Source organism: Pseudorasbora parva, chromosome 22 (genome assembly GCF_024679245.1).
Source record: "Pseudorasbora parva isolate DD20220531a chromosome 22, ASM2467924v1, whole genome shotgun sequence".
Classification (NCBI taxonomy): Eukaryota; Metazoa; Chordata; class Actinopteri; order Cypriniformes; family Gobionidae; genus Pseudorasbora; species Pseudorasbora parva.
This window is the reverse complement of record NC_090193.1, coordinates 37,749,854-37,773,872: the sequence shown is the minus strand read 5'-3', so window position 1 is coordinate 37,773,872 and position 24,019 is coordinate 37,749,854. Positions and strand designations below refer to the sequence as shown.

At 38.0% G+C, this 24,019-nt stretch overlaps 1 protein-coding gene and 2 pseudogenes across 1 annotated transcript; 1 reads left to right on the top strand and 2 right to left on the bottom strand.

The window, feature by feature from the left end:
• Positions 1-3,395: 3,395 nt before the first annotated feature.
• LOC137057781 (transcription factor HES-5-like) lies at positions 3,396-5,391 on the bottom strand (annotated as a pseudogene).
• Positions 5,392-11,932: 6,541 nt separating this feature from the next.
• Positions 11,933-13,886, top strand: LOC137057780 (transcription factor HES-5-like; annotated as a pseudogene).
• A 2,429-nt stretch (positions 13,887-16,315) lies between these two features.
• Positions 16,316-23,434, bottom strand: LOC137058126 (transcription factor HES-5-like). Its single transcript, XM_067431310.1, has 3 exons — positions 23,387-23,434; positions 23,177-23,273; positions 16,316-17,117 (listed from the first exon to the last, which is right to left on the bottom strand). The coding sequence occupies exons 1-3, from the start codon at positions 23,432-23,434 to the stop codon at positions 16,990-16,992; spliced, it is 273 nt and encodes a 90-aa protein (XP_067287411.1). The 3' UTR covers positions 16,316-16,989.
• Positions 23,435-24,019: the final 585 nt, after the last annotated feature.

The window sequence follows — 24,019 nt, the reverse complement described above, 5'->3', positions numbered from 1 at the left end:
CAAACTCTGAATCATCTGGGCTGCTTTTACAGCTAAACTGCTGTAACTGGTTAAAAAAAAAAAAACTATAAACAATAAAACAAGAATATATAAAAAATAAAATTAAAAAATAAATTCATCCAAAAGTTGAAATAAAGTATATAAAACATTTTTTTTTTATAAAAAAATTGGATTTAAGATTTTCTTAAATTGGATTTATGGGCTTTCGCTGAGTGAAAGTTTGTGATGTATTTTTCTTTAAATTGACCCAGATTAAAAATGTTGATAAACTTAAATCATTTTACACAGAAGTCATATTGAAGTGAACGTGAATGACGTGAGAAACGCTTGTAGATTAAACCCATTTAGAGTTTGAATCCCTGGGGTTTTATTAGTGTTTGTGTGTCTCATTATCATGTGAATAGACACACTTCTGTTGTTGTGTTTGAGGCTCAGTGTGAGAAACTCTGGAGAACAGAGTCACAGTTCTAGTGTCATCAGCATCATAAACCCCAACACAACCTCAGTATTATACACACACTTTTACATTTAGTCATTTAGCAGACGCTTTTATCCAAAGCGACTTACAAAAAGGGGAGAGCAATAGAAGCAGCGAAACAAACAAGGCCAACAACCTGCAAGAGCTGTAAGAAGTCTCAGTTAATCGACACACAAGGGAGTCGAAAAGCATGTGAGAGAGAGTCCACAAGATCAAAACCATCTATTTTTAACTCGACTTATACTTTCAAATCCAGTGTTTATGATGCACTAAAGAACTAAGATAGAAATTAAGACAAAACTTACATACAATTGTATTTGAAATTGTTTAGCCTTTTCATTTTTTTATATACATTTATAGACAGTAAAGCTTAAACCTCTGCTGAAATATATAATTCTTTGCCTGTTTTATTGTTTTCAGAGCACATTGACTGTAGAAGTTGAGCTGTAACTACAGAACTCTTGATTTGAACATCTTGTGGGAACCTGAAATGTCCTGCGTCCCCACATTCATAAAGATGAATATTAATGACCTTACTGGCAGATGGCAGTGAGGAGAACATCCCACCGATTCACTCATCATCACAGGATTGTTCAAAACTCAGAGGCTTCTGATTGGCTGAGAGGAGTGAGGCGCGAGTATAAATGGAAGCTGAAGATGAAACGACATTTCACAGCGAAGACATTTCAGTCCAAACTGAGCTTGAGCTTCAACACAGTCATGGCGACCTACATGGACGTGTCTTTCCAGAGCAGCGTCAAGACTCAACATGTTCAACACGCAAGGTGAGATCTTCAGAAACTCCCGGATGCATGAAGCATCATCTGCTGTTTTATTCAGTGGTCATCCTGTAAATGCACATGAACTAAAGGGATCGTGTTGTTGTTTTCAGGTGCGTTCTTACATGTTTGGAAAGAAAGTGTGGCAACAGTTTGGAGAAGCTCAGATCTGCTCTTGGAGAGTATCTTCAGAACGGCATCCACTCCTCAGATCTTCTGGAGAGGGCCGTGTCCTTCATCACCCTCAAACGAGTTTTACTCTTCCATGACGGCTACTCCAAATATTCCAGTGACTTCCTCCGTCTTTTCCCAGATCACACAGAGGATGTAGCAGCGTTGTGCTCTGAAGAATGAACATCACCTGGAAAACTCTTCACACAAACCGCTCTTAGAAGAAAGACTGAACACTAAGACTTAAGATGTTCTTTTGAAAATCTCTCACTAATGCCTTTACTGAGTATATATAACTTTAAGACTTAATGATTGTTGAATTTATATTTCTTGCTCAAAAGAATATATTTGTTTTTACAAATGTGTTTTTATGCATTATATGCATTATTTCTGGCAGTTACACTGCAATATCTTAATCTTTGTGTTTGTAAATGAATGCTGTTTTCATTTAAACTGCACGAAGAGATTTTAACCCCAAACTCCTTTAATGGAGTAAATGTTGTTCTATATAAGTATTGTGATTCAACAATGATCTCAAGCCATACAAATGGACAACTGTGTAAAACAAATAGAAAATAAAAGTAGCTTCTTTTTTTACAATGTACATTTCTGTCTCTTATTTGATGTGTATTATGAAGGTTTCCTGCTCAATAACAGGTCAGGCTCTTACATATAAAATATGCCACACGTTTCCGCTCTCAGTTAGAACGCAAACATGCATTTGATTATTTTATTCATGCATTAACTTTCATAAGTGCATTTTAAGTTAGAGATTCCTCGATGTGGAGTTCATATATCCCAGGATTACTCAAACCAGATCTAGAAAGTACTTGGATTTTTTTTATTTATGTTGCTTTATAAAACAGAATTTACGACTTAAAATATTAGGGCTTTCAATAGAGTCAAATGCCATATAATCCTGATTAAAGCTACACTGTGTGATATTTTCCCATATCTAGCGGTGAAAAGGTCATCCAGAGAATATTAGTTTATGTTCCTCTCAATTCCGATTTCGTTTTAACTCTTACTGTGACCGATTAAAGCAATCCCCCTCTAATAGCTTGAATTTACGGGTATGTCCCTCTTTGGCTAATGTACTTTCAAGATGGAGGGGCAACATGGCGACCGGCATTCGAACCCCTCACCCGTATGTATTTTCAGTGGCATATTATAAACTTACGAAAATACTTTATTACTTGATAGAAGTAATACTCTGATGAGCCTGTATATTTTTTAAAGAACAAAGTGTTTTTAGCTAAGAATAAACTAAAAAAAGTTACACAGTGTATCTTTATTGTTAAGATTTTTTTCAATTCGTTTAAAAAAATAAAATAAAATAATGTGTGATTTCATTGCATTAGTATAGAGACCCTAAGGGACAAGGTCTTGGAAAAAAATATGAGGGAAAGAAAAAATATATTCCAATGCTTTTGCAGTGTCCCTGTAGAGGCTCCGTACATTTGTGTGGATGACACGTCTAAATAATTACAGAGCGAGTGACAGAGATTAGTTGAGTGTGTGTGGTGGTGGTGGCAGAGACTAGTTGTCATAACGAGTGAGAAAGATTGACATGGAGGCACAAAATCTCCAACCTTTAGAAAATCAATAAACGCCGAACAGAGGAGAGTCTGCTGGAGAAAAGAGAATGAGACAGACCTCGTGATAAAACAAGAAAAAGCGAGAACTGAGGGATTTGAATCGGAGATGCGTTACTCAAAAGGTGAGTGATGTGTATTATTGAATAGATAAAGCGAATGTGGCTTATACAGCTTACTGAGATATTAAATCAGAGTTAGAATTTTTTTTGTTTTGTTTTTTTGTTATAGCGTAATTGAGTGAAAAATGTGGAAAACATTGGGACTATTTGTGAGGAGGACATATGTTATTTTGACTTAGTTTCATTCAAGACAAAGAAGAAGAAGAATCCACCATTTAAGATATAATGACATTAATAATCACAGAAGATGTCAGGTGTTCAGCTGATTGTTTTATTGCAGCAGAAATACATTCACTGAGAATCTCACATGCTTCAGTGTTTTAAAACTTCAGTTGCCTTCACAGAAAGACAAATGATCACGTGATCAATTAAAATGACAAATGCCAATATGACAAAGTTTGCCATGAGAATAACCCTTCGCAGAAGGAACAATGACGGCTGTATACAGTACAGGAGCAGATTCAGAGCGCTGAGAAGAACCAACACACACTTACACACCCTTAAAACAGGCGGAATATGATTTATTATAGACCAAAGAGGAAAAGATCAAATATAATCATAAAGTCTGTGAAATAGTAATCTCTAAGGGGGAGACAAATATGAGCCCAATTTGAGCCACTTCATAATAAACAACACATAATTTATAATGAATTGCATTAATATTAATAAAAAATTAATAGGCTATTCATATAATTTTCTGTGTAAATTGATCAACTTTTAGGACAAAGCTTGAGTATGTTAAATCAAACTGATTATAAACAGTCTTTAATATTATAAAGAAATAGTTTACTTCACATCTCTTAAATATATATCTAATGTAAGTCAATGTTGTCTAATGTAGACATCAGTTAATATTCCCATCAGAGAAAGAGATAAAATATAAATCATAAAGTCTCTCTATGAAGATCATCGGTAAATATTACCCCAATTTGAGCCACTTAAACAGCACATAATTAATAATAGAGCAAAATTCTTTTCATCACATTAATATCAAGAAATTATAACATTTCATATAACATGTGCTGTGTAAATCAACTCTTTGTCGGCTTGTAGAAAAAATCTTGAGTATGCTATCAGATTATGAATGACCTTTAAAATAATAAAGGAAGTGTTTCCTTCACATCTCCTCAAGATGCATTTAATGCAGAAGTCAATGTTGTCTAATGTTGACGTCAGTTTATGTTCCCATCAGGAACTCTTGACAGGAAGTCTTCATAGAAGATCGGATCATCAGAGCACTTTGCAGTGCAAATATCTCTTCCAAACTGGAACTCATGAAACACTTTTCCTCCAAAAGAGAAGCTGAAGCGCCACAGTCCACTGAGTCTAGTGTAGACGTTCAGTATGTGCTGCTGATGCTGTAAGGCTCTACCAAGGCCTCCAGATGGCGCTCTTGTTGACCTTCATCTCTTTGCTGAAGGTGTTCTGGTCTGGGCCGCTCAGCCGAGGCAGGACACTTTCCCTCCTGTTCTGATCACATGATGTCTGCAGCTTCTGGAAGAGCTTCAGCAGTCTTCTCTGGCTCTGTGTCTTCATCTCATCTCTCTCTCACACACACACACCTGGAGAAGCCTTGATTGAAAGCATGTGAGCCGGAACGCCAGTGCTCCAGGAAGCTGAGCGTCATCTCCAGGATATCTGCTTTCTCCAGCTGGGAATCAGGAACTCTGGAGCCAGAAGACACTTGAGCTGCTCGATGCTGCTGTTGATCCCATCTCTGCACATCTTCTCCACTATTGGCTTTCTCAGCTGCAAATCAAGACAGAAAAGCATCAGGAAAGTGGCCTTGGAATAAGCCAGTGATTGAGAAGAGCCGTGAAAGCTGCTGCAGTGATGTTGCTGTAAGTAGGATGTGAATGTACCTTGTTGTTGAGAGGGAGATGCTCCTTTGAGATGATTGTAGGTGTCATGTCTGGATCTCTGTGCTGTAGATCTCTCTGTGCAGAGCGAGTCTGATTTGCACCGGCTGCAGCTCCTCTATTTATACTCCCAAATCTCCATATGAATGTGTGAGGCTTGAGCTTCAAGGAGTTTCTCACAGTTTGGAGCCAATGGAAGAGCTGGAGCAGACAATGAGGGATGTGGGCCGCCACATGCTCAACGCTCCTCTATCAGGAGAATGTGGGAAAGTGCTGACCTGTAGAGAGATCATGTTCACATCAGTGTCACTGAAGCTACACACACACACACACACACACACACACGCTCATCATTAGACACACGTGCCGTCAGTGACACCTGCATCATCTCCGTCCACATATGAGGATTTCAACATCACGTCATTCCTGCACATCTCATCTCAGTCGCTGTGTGCCTAATGAGCGGTGCTTCAGTTTGCATTCCTAAGTTTAATATCAAACTAGAATATTATTTAAATTTATTCTATATATAAAATTGTATAACCAATTAGATCAAGTCAAATCTTACTTTATTTTTGGAATGCATTTAAAAACAAATTGTACAGCAATTTGATTCATCTTCTGTTAAGAATAAAGTTTAAACTTGAGAAAAACAGAACAAGAATCATGGAATAATAAGAAAAGAATAACGAAATCCAATGTGTGTGTGCATTAAAATCAACATTTCAAGTCTTTCCACAGAAGTAAGTGCAGATATTTAGTGTTGATCTTCATCGTTATCATCGCTGCAGTGACGTCACACACTCATGATGAAGCAGATGTGTGTGTGTGTGTGTGTGTGTGTGTGTGTGTGTGTGTTGGTCAGTGTGAGTAGATCTCATGTGAGGTTCCCACACTGACTCTCTGTCTTCACATCAATGGAGCACAAAAGCATCAGAGTCCTGAATGGAGCATTAGTGCCGCTGAAGACTCTGTTCTTCCTCACGTCACCAACCATCTGGAGGGAAACCACTCAGTCACTTATCACACAAATAAGAAAATGCCCAGCATATTATATTTATAATGGAATATGAAGAATATCTCCTTTAATTAGCTTTTTATTTGTGAGAGAAGTTTCTGTTCAGATGATAAAAGTTTCTTAAGCACCTGATGCTAAAGCTCAGTCGTTGTAAAAGTTGATGATGCGTAAAGGAAAATAAATAGAGATAGAGCTCACACCGCTGATGACATCATGAGTGACATCATCAGACCAGTGTGCGTGTGTGCGTGTGTGTGTGTGTGTGTGTGTGTGTGTGTGCGCGCGTGCGTGCGTGTCGATTCCCTCGTGTGTGTGTGTGAGATACTGAGGTTGTGTTGGGGTTTATGATGCTGATGACACTAGAACTGTGACTCTGTCCTCCAGAGTTTCTCACACTGAGCCTCAAACACAACAACAGAAGTGTGTCTATTCACATGATAATGAGTCTTAATGCAGGACAGATTCCCTACAAGCTTTCTCACGCCTCTCATGCTCAGCTCTTATATTAATAAGCAGACGTTTTTACATGAATCTGAAGAATAATATCTTAAAGTAAACCATTTGATTCAGTTTTTCATATGATATTAGTGTATAGATTATATAGAGTAATGTAATAGTCCAATCTATTCACCTTGACCTCTGACCCCTGGTCTCTTAGTTGAGCTCTATTGTCCCTGAGGGTCTTTGAGTGAGTTCTGTCTCTCACGCTCTCTTCATTCACTCAATTCAGTTACAGACACAGATCTCAGAATTTTGGCTACCATTCTGGCATGATTCTCTCAAAGGTGGCGAACGTTCTTCCAGTAACGTTAAACAAACATTTGTTCATACTTATCTGGTCTTTAAGAATGTTCTCAACATATATACAATGTTTTTTTTTCTGGAAAATGTTTTAAAAAACTTTGTTCATATAAAAACGTATGTTCAGAGAACATTCAGAAGTAACGTTTCCATAATGAAATGTTGCCTTGATGGTTTATGGTGTATGGTTTTCATAATCAAGAGCATTTTTAAAACATTTAAAAATCTGGATGCTTGTAACGTTCAGAGAACATTCAAGAAATAATGTTTCCACAATGTTATGGGAATGTTAGCAAACATTGTTAGAGCATATTTATGTAAGCTGGCAGGTAGCCTACTGTACGATAATCTATATCAGTGCTAAACAATGCAGTGAGGGATGTGGGCCGCCACATGCTCACACACAGATTCACACACTTCTGTATTCATCTCATTAAGTCACTCACACAATGGAAGTGTGTGTGTTCTCACAGGGGGAACTGGACTGGACAGGTTCCATGAGGTCAGAGACCATCAGATTTCAATACTGCGATTATATTTTAGACAACCGATTCTATGACATCTATAACAATTATTAATGTTATTTATAACAATTATTTATATATGTACATTTTTTATATAGGTTTGTTTTATTTTTGTATTTTTTTTACATCAATCCAATTCATTCATGTTGCCAGGGTCCCCACAGGGTCATGGGCGGCCAAGGCTCATTGATGCACGTGTGGAGCGAAGGCTGGCCCGTGTGGTCCGATCAAACAGACGAGCTACTGGAGCTCAAACTGCTCAAGAAGTTAATGCTGGTTCTGATGGAAAGGTGTCAGAATACACAGAGCATCTCAGTTTATTGTGTATGGGGCGGCATAGCCGCTGACCAGTCAGGGTGACCATGCTGACCCCTGACCCCGCTGAAAGCACCAACAGTGGCACGTGAGCATCAGAACTGGACCACGGAGCAATTAAAGAAGGTGGCCTGGTCTGAGGAATCATGTTTTCTTTTACATCACGTGGATGGCTGGGTGTGTGTGTGTGGCTTACCTGGGGAACACATGGCCCCAGGATGCACTATGGGAAGAAGGTGAGCCGGCAGAGGCAGTGTGATGCTTTGGGCAATGTTCTGCTGGGAAACCTTGGGTCCTCCATCCATGTGGATGTTACTTTGACACGTACCACCTACCTAAGTTTTGTTGCAGGCCATGTTCAGCCTTTCATAGAAACAGTATTCCCAATATTAGGAAGGTGGTCATAATGTTATGCCGATCTCTTTTTGCCTATAATTTTTTGGGGGGTCAGAGAACTGGATTTATGTAAAAATATACCTATTTTATGTGTTCTCTGTGCAATTATTTCCAGCTGGAATTGAATAACTCTTGTGATTCAATAATCTAACAGTTGGCTCTGACTTTCATATTTTGATTTGAACATCTTGTGGGAACCTGAAATGTCCTGCGTCCCCACATTCATAAAGATGAATATTAATGACCTTACTGGCAGATGGCAGTGAGGAGAACATCCCACCGATTCACTCATCATCACAGGATTGTTCAAAACTCAGAGGCTTCTGATTGGCTGAGAGGAGTGAGGCGCGAGTATAAATGAAAGCTGAAGATGAAACGACATTTCACAGCGAAGACATTTCAGTCCAAACTGAGCTTGAGCTTCAACACAGTCATGGCGACCTACATGGACGTGTCTTTCCAGAGCAGCGTCAAGACTCAACATGTTCAACACGCAAGGTGAGATCTTCAGAAACTCCTGGATGCATGAAGCATCATCTGCTGTTTTATTCAGTGTTCATCCTGTAAATGCACATGAACTAAAGGGATCGTGTTGTTGTTTTCAGGTGCGTTCTTACATGTTTGGAAAGAAAGTGTGGCAACAGTTTGGAGAAGCTCAGATCTGCTCTTGGAGAGTATCTTCAGAACGGCATCCACTCCTCAGATCTTCTGGAGAGGGCCGTGTCCTTCATCACCCTCAAACGAGTTTTACTCTCCCATGACGGCTACTCCAAATATTCCCGTGACTTCCTCCGTCTTTTCCCGGATCACACAGAGGATGTAGCAGCGTTGTGCTCTGAAGAATGAACAGCACCTGGAAAACTCTTCACACAAACCGCTCTTAGAAGAAAGACTGAACATTAAACCTAAAAACCTCGCTCACTATAATGCCTTAATGCATCTTTTATATCTTTATTTCTTGCTCAAAAGAATATTTTTATATTTTTGTTTTTGCAAATGTACAGTTTTATGCATTATATGCATTATTATTGGCAGTTACACTGCGATATACCTTCATGTTTATCTTTGTAAATGAATGATACTTTATGCTGCTTTTCATTTAAACTGCATAAAGAGATTTTGCCCAAAACTCCTTTAATATGGAGTAAATGTTGTTCTATATAAGTATTGTGATTCAACAATGATCTGTTTATTCTGATGATAACACAGTGATATGATGATGATGATATAAAGCCATACAAACGGACAATTCTGTCCAAAATAAAACAAGAGATTTACTTCACTTTACCTTTCAGTCCTTTATTTGATTTCATCATTCTCGTTTTTTGGATTGAGAGTTTCCTGCTAAAATAAGTGTTAGACATACAAAATCAAATACATTGTAGTTATAAAGTTTAAATTAGATTCAATGTGTTGACGTAATTTCCTCTGAAACAATAAGACAGGGCGGGACATATCAAACAGCTCTAAAAATGGCCAATAGCGTCTCGTTTATATCACAGCCCGTCCAGAGCCGTGGAGCTCAGTAAAGTCACAGTTTCCTTCCTCATCTCTAACCATTTCTCCTCCATATCGCTTTAAATTACAGCGTTCTGTGCCGAATTCAAATGAGATGGTTACGTTTTCTAGTCTGTACTGACTCGATCACATGATCTGCTCTGTGCCATCGTTCACTAAAGTGAAACCAGACTTCATTCACATGGAAAGCATATTTAACCATGTAGAAAATAGTAAATGTGAGGAGATTCTAGAGAGCATTTGATTGGACGGAAAACCTGATGAGAAGCTGAAGTGCAGCGTGATGTCATTAAAATCATTGATCCATAATTGAGAATTGAGAAACTACGTTTTGAACGCTTATATCTTCTAAATGAGAATTGTGTAATTGTTTTGGAGCAGCTTATAGATAACAGTAAAACTGACATTCATACTAAAAGGCAAAAAAACTTCCAAAAATAATTTATGTTTTCACAATACATATTTTGGTGATTGATTATAGATTTAAAAATCGTTAATAGGCTAGGCTACTAATTATATCTAACAGCACATCCCTGTGCCCCCCTCCGGACCGAGAGAGAAGGACGTGATAATAGCGTGTCATTTTCTCACTCAAACCACTGCGGTTGCTGCTTCTGCTTCTGGTTGATTTAAGAAGGAAAAGCTGGCCATAACTGCTGGTCTAGGATCTGTTTACTTTTTTAAAAATAGCATATTATTAGCGAAAAAGAGATGGCAAAAGATCCAGTGCGAATTATGTGTAATTGTGCTCATCAAACGAATACATTTCCAATGTGTTTTCACCTCAGTAATATATCCAATCACAGACATGTCTGTTGACTTCTTGAACACAATGGCCAATCACAGGTGTTTACATTAGAATCCACTCACCGCTGGAGATTTTTTCCAGTGCTGAGTTCTGCACACACACAACTCTTCACTGATTGATATAAACTGTGTGAGATCGCCTTTATTGAATGAGTGACAGCTTTAGTGATTATAAAGAGAGTGCTCTTTATGGGCTGTCTAGGCGATGTAAAAATAATGAATAGGTCTACAATAGATTCAGAATTTGAATAAAACTTTTGTTTTTCATTCTTAACAATCAGCCTCATACACAATTCAATACATAGGCCCATCCGCATATAATGAGATATTCACTTGATATTGACAGTGATACATGAAATCAGGCTCTTATAAATGTCAGGAAAACATGATTCCTAGATGCATGTCAATATCCATTGATCACTGGATCTTTAGGGAATATTATATCGGGGCATGTGCTGGCGGGAAATTGACGTTGATGCATACCATCTATAGACGAATGCGTTTGCATCTAAAGCTTTAGAGTAGTGCTCTGGAATCCAGACGTCATTGTCTCCATTGTCTCAGACTTCAGGCCTCCAGATGTGTGTGTGTGTGTGTTGGTCAGTGTGAGTAGATCTCATGTGAGGTTCCCACACTGACTCTCTGTCTTCACATCAATGGAGCACAAAAGCATCAGAGTCCTGAATGGAGCATTAGTGCCGCTGAAGACTCTGTTCTTCCTCACGTCACCAACCATCTGGAGGGAAACCACTCAGTCACTTATCACACTCTTTATGAGCACAAACATTTTCACAAACACAAACATGGAATATGCAAAAATGAATGAAAAGTTTCATAAGTGCCCGATGCAAAAGCTCAGTCATTTTAAAAGTTCAAAAGGAAAATAAATAGCTGATTCTGCTCACACCGCTGATGGCATCATGTAAATTCATCATGCATGAATGTAAATATCCACAAGTGTGTCGACTCCCTTTTGTGTGTGTGTGTGTGTGTGTGTGTGTGTGTGTGTGTGTGTGTGTGTGTGTGTGTGTGTGTGTGTAATCCTGAGGTTGTGTTGGGGTTTATGATGCTGATGACACTAGAACTGTGACTCTGTTCTCCAGAGTTTCTCACACTGAGCCTCAAACACAACAACAGAAGTGTGTCTATTCACATGATAATGAGACACACAAACACTAATAAAACCCCAGGGATTCAAACTCTAAATGGGTTTAATCTACAAGCGTTTCTCTCGTCATTCACGTTCACTTCAATATGACTTCTGTGTAAAATGATTTAAGTTTATCAACATTTTTAATCTGGGTCAATTTAAAGAAAAATACATCACAAACTTTTGCACCGTTAAATCAAAAATTTTAGACTTTCTTTCAAATGTTGGATTAATTTCATTTAATTTTAAAAAAATATATATTCTTGTTTTATTGTTTATTGTATTTTTTTTTTTTAACCAATTACAGCAGTTTAGCTGTAAAAGCAGCCCAGATGATTCAGAGTTTGGGAACCAAGTTCCTGTGGGAACAGACACACTTCTCTTGTGCGAGTGATTTAATGTGATGAATACAGAAGTGTGTGAAACCGTGTGTGTCTGTGACTCCAGCAGAATAAAGATCTGTTAGAAAGCAGCTGCGCGTTCATTGAGCGTTGAGCATGTGGCGGCCCACATCCCTCATTGTCTGCTCCAGCTCTTCCATTGGCTCCAAACTGTGAGAAACTCCTTGAAGCTCAAGCCTCACACATTCATATGGAGATTTGGGAGTATAAATAGAGGAGCTGCAGCCGGTGCAAATCAGACTCGCTCTGCACAGAGAGATCTACAGCACAGAGATCCAGACATGACACCTACAATCATCTCAAAGGAGCATCTCCCTCTCAACAACAAGGTACATTCACATCCTACTTACAGCAACATCACTGCAGCAGCTTTCACGGCTCTTCTCGATCACTGGCTTATTCCAAGGCCACTTTCCTGATGCTTTTCTGTCTTGATTTGCAGCTGAGAAAGCCAATAGTGGAGAAGATGCGCAGAGATGGGATCAACAGCAGCATCGAGCAGCTCAAGTGTCTTCTGGCTCCAGAGTTCCTGATTCCCAGCTGGAGAAAGCAGATATCCTGGAGATGACGCTCAGCTTCCTGGAGCGCCGGCGTTCTGGCTCACATGCTGTCAATCAAGGCTTCTCCAGGTGTGTGTGTGTGTGAGAGAGATGAGATGAAGACACAGAGCCAGAGAAGACTGCTGAAGCTCTTCCAGAAGCTGCAGACATCATGTGATCAGAACAGGAGGGAAAGTGTCCTGCCTCGGCTGAGCGGTCCAGACCAGAACACCTTCAGCAAAGAGATGAAGGTCAACAAGAGCGCCATCTGGAGGCCTTGGTAGAGCCTTACAGCATCAGCAGCACATACTGAACGTCTACACTAGACTCAGTGGACTGTGGCGCTTCAGCTTCTCTTTTGGAGGAAAAGTGTTTCATGAGTTCCAGTTTGGAAGAGATATTTGCACTGCAAAGTGCTCTGATGATCCGATCTTCTATGAAGACTTCCTGTCAAGAGTTCCTGATGGGAACATAAACTGACGTCTACATTAGACAACATTGACTTCTGCATTAAATGCATCTTGAGGAGATGTGAAGGAAACACTTCCTTTATTATTTTAAAAGCAGTTTTTATAATCAGTTTGATTTTACATACTCAAGCTTTGTCCTAAAAGCTGATCAATTCACACAGAAAATGATATGAGATGTTATAATTTCTTAATATTAATGCAGTGCATTATAGATTATGTGTTGTTTATTATGAAGTGGCTCAAATTGGGCTCATATTTGTCTCCCTCAGAGATTACCATTTTACAGACTTTATGATTATATTTGATCTTTTCCTCTTTGGTCTATAATAGATCATATTCATTTTCAGCCTGTTTTAAGGGTGTGTAAGTGTGTGTTGGTTCTTCTCAGCGCTCTGAATCTGCTCCTGTACTGTATACAGCCGTCATTGTTCCTTCTATGAAGGGTTATTATCATGGCAAACTTTGTCATATTGGCATTTGTCATTTTGTAAAAGTATATATCAAGTATAAAAGTGCATTAAACAGCATTTTCATATCTTATGGGTATAATTTTCACCCTGAGGTGATACATTATGTGATTATAAGTCAAATCAGCTTTTTTTGGTTTCATTTTGAAACAGTATTCATTTTTGCAAATTGCAAAAAAACATTTCTTGGTCTTTTTAATTATATTAGGGTTTTTTTTGTGTGGAAAATTCCCCTTCTGCTATCCTCTATGAGGAGTTTTAATAAATGTAATTTCATTTTTTGTATTTTTTTGTAATTATAATAAACGTGTAATCCCTCTATGAGGATGCATATTTTTGAGGATATAGATATTCATCTATACATGCACACTCTATATACTGCTGTATATGTCAGCTGTATTTACATTATTGTAAATATACTTATATATTGTGTTATTTTCACTCCTTTCTATGGCGTGTGTTGTCGTCTCTCTGCTCAGAGCTTCAGTTTAATGAAGCAGATTGAATTGAAACAAATGCTCTCAACATTGAAAGAAAAATAAACTGTGCTCAACTCAACTATGTGGTTTCATTTATTTTCTAAGACGTCTCAAAGTGATTAAACACTGAAGTCACACTTGATGACAGTGGATGCATTTGATGGCACAATATGTATGATACTTTTGTGATGCTTTTAGGAATGCTTGATAAATACTGAAACTAAACCCTTACTTAAAAGCTTTACTTTTGCACAGAGCATATGAATGTGATGTCCAGGAGACAAACGTCTATTATTGAGAGAATGCACAGGCCGTGATAAACACCCACAGAGAGGCAATAGATCTCAACTAAGTGACCAGAGGTCAGAGGTCAAGGGAGTGACCTCATACGAAACATTTATCATGCCATCAGGCTGCTCTGTTCCTCCAACTTTTACAAAATACTGACATCCTAATAATCCCCATCCACTGAATTGGCTCTATCACCCTCTCTCCTCTCCACCTATCGCTGGTGTGTGGTGAGCGCACTGGCGCCGTTGTACTGTGGCTGCCGTCGCATCATCCAAGTGGAGCTGCACACTGGTGGTGGTTGAGGAGAGACCCCTGACACGAGTGTGAAGTGCTTTGGGTGTACAGTAGTACATTTGAAAGCGCTATATAAATGCCTCATTCATTCATTTTAGCATTATTAAACAGATTAGAAAAAGCTTCATTATGCAATATTATTAAAATCTAAAACAAGACAAACAACATGTAGAAATGACTTACATGTTTGCAGTCTATATTGTTTGATTAACTTTTTGTAAAAGCAAAGTAAAACACACACACACACACACACACACACACACACACACGGTATATATATATAATAGTATGTAATTTTATGGATTATGTAAAAGTTAAAGCTTGATATTGTCAGTTCAATTAAAACCACAATTTAGGTACATCCAGATCCATTAAATAAGTTCACCATAATGAATATCTATAAACTGATATTTCAATCAAATGAAAAACGTACAACACTAACAGAGTAAAACATTTAAAGATCAATATTCTAGCTAACAGGGAATGTTCTCAGAACGTTCTGGCAAGGTTCTCTCAAAGTTAGAACAAGCGTTCTCTTCCATTAACATTAATAGAATGTTCATTTATCTGTAAAGTTCTCTGGTCTTTAATACATAGGCCCAGTTCATGGAACTTGTTCCAGAATGTTCAGAGGACATTCACAAATTGTTTTTTTAACTTAATCAGAACATTTTTAGAACATATATTTGTTTGCTGGAATTCTGTCAGAGGTAAAGCATGTACACACACAGACACACACACACACAGAGACACACACACACACACACACACACACACACGCACAAACACACACATGCATGAAAGCACACACACACAGTATTTAACTTCCTTTAAGTGTTTAAGTTCTATTAGTCACCTGAAGGTCCACACTCTGCACATGTACGTCACATGCGTAAGGCAACCTGTAGTCAATGGAGGTTTATCTGCTCATTAGATGACAAGCATTCAACAGTCTCCCGGGGGAATTTTTATTAGGATCAAGCCGTCATTAGCATCTGAATAGGCACATGTCTATTGTTCAGTGTGGGAAAGCTCTGGTACCCAGAGTCACAGCTCAGTGTCATTAGCATCCCAAAACCCTCAATAAATCTCAATACGGGACTCTGAAACGAGAAAACACTAACTTGTTGCCGACCATATCAAAGGTTTAAAGGCCAGCACATTTATGAAAATTTTAGTAACTAAATTGTCCAGTTAGTCTGCAGATTTACATTTAAAATCAGTTTAAGAATCATTTAATTTTCTGTGACAGCATGTCTTCTTTTTTTCAATGCAAGAAAAATAAACAAATGTAAAAAAAAATAAAGAAAACGTAAGACATTTACACAGAAATTTCAGAATCGAATCACTCAATGCCATTGGTCACGCTCTAAAATATCCATAAAAATAAGGCACAAAGTACTGTATTGTTTTTTTTTCAGGTGTTTATTTTAAATTTTAAACATAATTGCGTTGTTTTTTATGGTTAACGGAAATGTCTGTAAAATGAATTGATAATGTCTGGGTAATAAGCTGCGAGTACTTTTTCTGTTATTTTACGGATTTATTATTATTTTTTAAACCTTTCTGCAGGTAGTAATAATAATGAATAGCCATTTTCATTAGTTATTGAAGATGAGTGTCCACAACACATCACTTTCCAACATTTCAACAGGCAATCCAAAACACAGGGAAAGAAGGTTTTATAAAAGCTTTTAAACTCTTCATCTCACTAAAAACAACTCAGAAATGCCACCATGAGCAGCCATGACACAAACCCATGCAGGAATAATTCATGCTGTTGAATCATTCATTAATATCGTTTGATAATCTAAATGAATAGTCAAAAGCACAGATTTTCTTTTGATTGTTTTATTTCGCCACAGACTGATTGAAATACATTCAATGGCCTTTTCAATTCATACTTTAATAGGAATACCTTCACAGAAGGAAACTTGATTTCACTTACACAGTGAAAAGGTTTTCACAATGGAAATGCCCTTATGAAAGGCGGATCAACAGCACAGTACACAGTACAGATATAAGATGAAGTATAACCTCTTGAGTCACAATCTTTATGATCTCTACAATATCCGATCTGCATATTAGCTCCTTAGGAACACAAATATAAGCCCAGTTGGGTTTCAAATAAATCTCAATATGATTTAAAACAATCATATCACTTCCAAATATTGGACACACACAGATTAGAAAAGAATCGTTCACATTTGAAATACATTTAAAAACGTATTATTAGCCCAAATAAAGATACATACAATATGTTGTATGAAAAATAAAAAATAAGCATGAGAGCTTTACGTGCATGCATATGCATATATATGACCAATGTGGTCCTTGAATTTGAGAGCTGAGCTCCAGATCTACCAAGGCCTCCAGATTGTTGATCTCTTTGCTGAAGGTGTTCTGGTCTGGGCCGCTCAGCCGAGGCAGGACACTTTCCCTCCTGTTCTGATCACATGATGTCTGCAGCTTCTGGAAGAGCTTCAGCAGTCTTCTCTGGCTCTGTGTCTTCATCTCATCTCTCTCTCTCACACACACACCTGGAGAAGCCTTGATTGACAGCATGTGAGCCGGAACGCCGGCGCTCCAGGAAGCTGAGCGTCATCTCCAGGATATCTGCTTTCTCCAGCTGGGAATCAGGAACTCTGGAGCCAGAAGACACTTGAGCTGCTCGATGCTGCTGTTGATCCCATCTCTGCGCATCTTCTCCACTATTGGCTTTCTCAGCTGCAAATCAAGACAGAAAAGCATCAGGAAAGTGGCCTTGGAATAAGCCAGTGATTGAGAAGAGCCGTGAAAGCTGCTGCAGTGATGTTGCTGTAAGTAGGATGTGAATGTACCTTGTTGTTGAGAGGGAGATGCTCCTTTGAGATGATTGTAGGTGTCATGTCTGGATCTCTGTGCTGTAGATCTCTCTGTGCAGAGCGAGTCTGATTTGCACCAGCTGCAGCTCCTCTATTTATACTCCCAAATCTCCATATGAATGTGTGAGGCTTGAGCTTCAAGGAGTTTCTCACAGTTTGGAGCCAATGGAAGAGCTGGAGCAGACAATGAGGGATGTGGGCCGCCACATGCTCAACGCTCCTCTATCAGGAGAATGTGGGAAAGGGCTGACCTGTAGAGAGATCATGTTCACATCAGTGTCAATGAAGCTGCACACACACACACACACACACACACACACACACACACACACACACACACACACACACACGCTCATCAACATTGTACACACGTGTGGAGAAACTTTTGCATAAGACAGCTTATTAAATTAATATATTATGGGGACAAAATGTTCCCAAAGATGGCAATATCTAAAATCCGTGTCCTTGTGGGGACATGTTGGTCCCCATGAGGAAAACAGCTTATAAATCAGACTAAGTGATATTTTTTAAAAATGTAAAAATGCAGATAGTTTTGTGTGATGGGTAGGTTTAGTTGTAAGGTTAGTGTAAGGAGATCAAGTTTACAGCTTGTACAGTATAAAATCATTAAGTCTATCGAAAGTCCCCATTAAATACAAAAACACAACTTGAGCACAAATTTCCTCACTTATATAGTAAAATATGAAAACAACTGTGAGGTCAAACAACATTGGACTGGTCCTCACTAGCTAAAAAGGCTTATAAATTGGCCAAAACAAGTTTTTATTTAAATCTATCGTATATGTTTCTGGGATGGGTAGGTTTAGGGATAGGGGTTGCATTAGGAGATAGAAAATATTATTAACCTGATATAAAATCAATGGAAGTCTATGTAATGTCCTCGCTATAGTTAAACAAACGTGTGTGTGTGTGTTTATTTATTTATGGTCACCTTGTTTTAGTTATGTGTGTTGCCCTTACACTGACAATAAACAGTGCTCTAAATATTTAACAACAAACTGCAGTTTAAAGAAATGTGTTTTTAGTATAGATGAGTGCGTTTGCATCTAAAGCTTTAGAGTTGTGCTCTGGAATCCAGACGTCATTGTCTCCATTGTCTCAGACTTCAGGCCTCCAGATGTGTGTGTGTGTGTGTGTGTGTGTGTGTGTGTGTGTGTGTGTGTGTGTGTGTGTGTGTGTGTGTGTGTGTGTGTGTGTGTGTGTGTGTGTGTGTGTGTGTGTGTGTGTGTGTGTGTGTGTGTGTGTGTGTGTGTGTGTGTGTGTGTGTGTGTGTGTGTGTGTTGGTCAGTGTGAGTAGATCTCATGTGAGGTTCCCACACTGACTCTCTGTCTTCACATCAATGGAGCACAAAAGCATCAGAGTCCTGAATGGAGCATTAGTGCCGCTGAAGACTCTGTTCTTCCTCACGTCACCAACCATCTGGAGGGAAACCACTCAGTCACTTATCACACACTTTATGAGCACAAACATATGTTAATATGAAAATGCCCAGCATATTACATTTATAATGGAATATGAAGAATATCTCCTTTAATTAGCTTTTTATTTGTGAGAGAAGTTTCTGTTCAGATGATAAAAGTTTCTTAAGCACCTGATGCTAAAGCTCAGTCGTTGTAAAAGTTGATGATGCGTAAAGGAAAATAAATAGTGATAGAGCTCACACCGCTGATGACATCATGAGTGACATCATCAGACCAGTGTGTGTGTGTGTGTGTGTGTGAATATCCATAAGTGTGTCGACTCCCTCGTGTGTGTGTAATACTGAGGTTGTGTTGGGGTTTATGATGCTGATGACACTAGAACTGTGACTCTGTTCTCCAGAGTTTCTCACACTGAGCCTCAAACACAACAACAGAAGTGTGTCTATTCACATGATAATGAGTCTTAATGCAGGACAGATTCCCTACAAGCTTTCTCACGCCTCTCATGCTCAGCTCTTATATTAATAAGCAGACGTTTTTACATGAATCTGAAGAATAATTTCTTAAAACAAAGCATTTGATTCAGTTTTTCATATGATATTAGTGTATAGATTATATAGAGTAATGTTATAGTCCAATCTATTCACCTTGACCTCTGACCCCTGGTCTCTTAGTTGAGCTCTATTGTCCCTGAGGGTCTTTGAGTGAGTTCTGTCTCTCACGCTCTCTTCATTCACTCAATTCAGTTACACAACAATAGACGTGTGTCCTCCTGAAACCCACAGCAGACACACGTCTCCAAACGTTCACTGTCTTAGGTCTTAACCTGATCAATCTGACTGTTAGTCAGTTATGAATATGAATCAATTACAGAATCTGATGCACTTGCAGTGTGAATTATATAGCCAGTTGATGTCGTATACCTCTCTGTCCTTTTATATTTTGAAGATAAAATAATATATATTCACCATGAATAAATACGTGAAATTAAAACATCAGGTTGTTTACAGTTTCCTTTCATAAAACAATTTATTAATATATGAGCAATAAGCAAAATATATATGTCACATTAAGTAGTTTGCTATAGCAAAATTATGTTTTCAAATGTTCAGGGCTTAATTATCATAATTCCCTGAGGGATCTCATTTCAAATGAAAATAATTACAGCATCTGACCTGACCTTCCGTAATTCTAGAAGATATTTTGATGAGAAAAGTCTGTGTAAGAGAGCATAATCTGAAAATGTAATTCAAACCAAAAGGTTCAAGATGTTAAATTCTTGCTGCACATAACCATGAGAGAAATCAGTCTAATCGCCCCACTACCCTAAACCTACCCAAGCGCGTGTCATATATACGCCATAAAGTGCGTATCATATGCACGCGAAAAACAGCGTGTCATATGCACACCAAAATGAGTTTTGGCGTATACATTCCACGACATTGCACACTCGTATTTATACGCATTTATGTGTGATCGGGTGAATCCAGTGTGTCGTTCCCTGATGATCCACGGCTGTGTGTGTGTGTGTGTGTGTGTGTGTGTGTGTGTGTGTGTGTTTTGTGATGGTTGTTCTTTAGTCTCTTGTCTGTCCGAGCTGTTAAACTGCCCAATGTTCTTATCTCTTTTTTGGAGGACCTGGAGGATTTTTCTGAAGAATGTTGGCCAGTTTAATGGCTTGGACAGGCAAGAGACTTAAGAAAAATACACACACACACACACACACACACACACACACAGGTTTGTTTCACTATATTAGTGAGGGCATTACATAGACTTCCATTGATTTTATATCAGGTTAATGATACTTTCTATTCCCTAACTCAACCCCTATCCCTATACCCATCACAGAAACATGTGCAGATCAACAGATTTAAATAAAAACATGTTTTGGCCGATTTATAAGCCTTTTTATCTAGTGAGGACCAGTCCAATGTCCTCATTTTGTGGGTCATTTTCATGTTTTACTATATAAGTGAGGACATTTGTGTCCTCACAAGTATTGCCAAACAAGGAACACACACACACACACACACACACACACACACACACACACACACACACACACACACACACACACACACACGCACACACATGTGGATCCTCAGGGAATGACACACAGTGTATTGCATTTAGAATCAAGGGTTCATAAACTTTTGAATGTAATGTATATTGACAGGCTTTTAAAAAGAGAGTCTTTCTGGATCTATCCATTAAAAGCAACTACATTTCCAGGCCTAAACGGAGAGCTAGATTTTCTACCATTTTTGTAATATTATTTAGTCATTTCTAGTAATATGTTTCATCATGAATTATTGAACGCTTTTGAAGTATGTTGAATTTAATTGTATGAATTACTTGATTTATGTATTGCTGTATTAGTTAATATCATTGTGGAATATATATAGAATTTTTTATTTTTCCCCTCTTTTTTCTTTTTTTCTTTCTCTTTTTTAATTTAAATTTTAAATTTTAAATTTTTTATATATTATTTTTTTCTTTTATATATATATATATATATATATATATATATATATATTTTTTTTTTTCTTTTTTCTTTTTTTCTTTTCTTCTTTCTTTTTTTTTCTTCTTTTTTTTCTTCTTTTTTCTCCTTTTTTTCTCTCTCTCTCAGACACACAGAATGACCAGGTGTCTGTAATTAGATCAATTAATGGCTGGTTAGAAATGAGCTTGAGATGAAATGAGCCTGACAAAGGCATGTAAAGCCGCAACACACAGGTGTACCTGTCACAAATTTTTAATTGTTTAAGCCATGAACAAATAAAGGCTTTTTAACTTTCTCAATACACCCATCGAGTGCCTTGGACTACTTTTGCTTTTAGACTTAATTATCCCACACAACCAAAGAGCACAGAGACTTTACACCCTGTGCTGCACTTCTTGCATTCCTTTGCTTTGATGTAATGTATATTGATTTTAAAATAATCCAAGTGTCAAGTTCTTTATTGCTTAAATATTAATAATGAAGATTTTAATTTTAAGTAAATTTGGATTTTATGTGACCCTGGACCACAAAACCAGTCATAAGACGCACATATTTGTATTCATTATATTGTATGAGTCGATTTTTCTTTTATGTCAAAAATCATTAAGATATTATGTCAAGATAATGTTCAATGAAGATATTTTATATATTTCCTCCCGTAAATATATAAAACATGTATTATTAGTAGTGAAATGCATTGCTAACGATTTAATTTGGACAACTTTAAAGTCGATTTTTCTCAATATTTCGATTTTTTTGCACCCTCAGATTCCAGATTTTCAAATAGTCATAACCCGGCAAAATATTGTCCCATCCTAACAAGCTTTTTTATTTAGCTTTCAGATGATGTATCAATCTCAGTTTAAAAAAAAGAGACCCTTATGACTGGTTTTGTGGTCCAGGGTCACATATATTATTTAAGAAGACAACTGAATTCCATGACAGAACAGAATGCCACAGCAGAAAGTACATTTAACATGATTTATTAATTTGTGATGTCATGACATCATCATGAATGCAAATAAACAGGTGATAACATATCACAGCATTTGCATGAATTGAGATCTCCAAAACACATTAAACGCATTGGAACATCAAATATTAATAAACTTTACAAAAGTCATGCGAAAAATTATTTACCAAACAATTTTTAACATTCCTCCACATGAGGGGGTCGTATTAAAACATAACAGAAACTGTTAGTGCTTAAATGTCAATAACATATCACAGCATTTGCATGAACATTAAACGCATATTGCAAGTCACATCAAACTTTACAAAAGTCAAATGATTTTACACAAATCATTATTAACATTCCTCCACATGAGAGGTCATATTAAATGTCAAGGTACTTAACAGTTGAGATATTCCACTAAAGGAAAATATGTACATCCACATAGGTGTCGACAGAATTGAGTTCATTGCATTTTATGGCAGAAAAAAACCTCTTTATATGTGATTCTATATCAATGTCCTATAAGGACAACAGAGTGTTTATCATACTGATAAATTGTTCAAAACTAGTTCCCAATATGGGATATTTGTACTTAAAGCAAAAATGCACCATATCATGGTGAAAATGTAATTTGCCTTCATAGAAGGTGTATATGAATGTATTCAACAATACAAAATAACTTTCCAGTGAGGGAAATAATATTGTTAATGACATCTATCATAGATATGATAAAATCTGAAGTCTTTGCTCTTCAGAAAGGACCAAAATGTGGTCCACATCCTAGGTGTCTAATATAGACACGCTTGCTTTCCTTCAGAGGGCGCTAGAGGATAAACCAGCGCCTTTGCTGAGAGGAACAGCCGCTCTGGAAGTGTTTCTGTAGATGGTTTCTCAGGAAAATCCCATCATCTCCAGGATATCTGCTTTCTCCAGCTGGGAATCAGGAACTCTGGAGCCAGAAGACACTTGAGCTGCTCGATGCTGCTGTTGATCCCATCTCTGCGCATCTTCTCCACTATTGGCTTTCTCAGCTGCAAATCAAGACAGAAAAGCATCAGGAAAGTGGCCTTGGAATAAGCCAGTGATTGAGAAGAGCCGTGAAAGCTGCTGCAGTGATGTTGCTGTAAGTAGGATGTGAATGTACCTTGTTGTTGAGAGGGAGATGCTCCTTTGAGATGATTGTAGGTGTCATGTCTGGATCTCTGTGCTGTAGATCTCTCTGTGCAGAGCGAGTCTGATTTGCACCGGCTGCAGCTCCTCTATTTATACTCCCAAATCTCCATATGAATGTGTGAGGCTTGAGCTTCAATGAGTTTCTCACAGTTTGGAGCCAATGGAAGAGCTGGAGCAGACAATGAGGGATGTGGGCCGCCACATGCTCAGGGCTTAAAGCTTATGGGAGCAGGTGGAGGGTGCCTATTATTGTAATTATTCCAGCAGTTTTCTTGTAGGCTATTAATTGAGCAAGCTAACACGGCACTTGGGATTAATATGGATGTGTTGCAAATTACCACGACTGGATCTACTGATGCAATTGTGTGCAAAATCTAGTTATTTTTTAACGAAAACCGTATGTCTTTGGTGCAAACAAATATATAGCATTTTGTAAATCATAAATCATATTTTCATCGTTATCATCATTGCAGTGACGTCACACACTCATGATGAAGCAGATGTGTGTGTGTGTGTGTGTGTGTGTGTGTGTTTGTGTGTTGGTCAGTGTGAGTAGATCTCATGTGAGGTTCCCACACTGACTCTCTGTCTTCACATCAATGGA

Excerpts from the sequence above, each read along its gene's own strand:
- LOC137058126 (XM_067431310.1), bottom strand. The coding sequence starts at position 23,434 with ATGACACCTACAATCATCTCAAAGGAGCATCTCCCTCTCAACAACAAG. Across the intron at positions 23,274-23,386 it reads ATCTCCCTCTCAACAACAAG|CTGAGAAAGCCAATAGTGGA; the intron begins GTACATTCACAT and ends CTTGATTTGCAG. Across the intron at positions 17,118-23,176 it reads TCCAGAGTTCCTGATTCCCA|TTCCTGATTCCCAGCTGGAG; the intron begins GCTGGAGAAAGC and ends CTGGCTCCAGAG.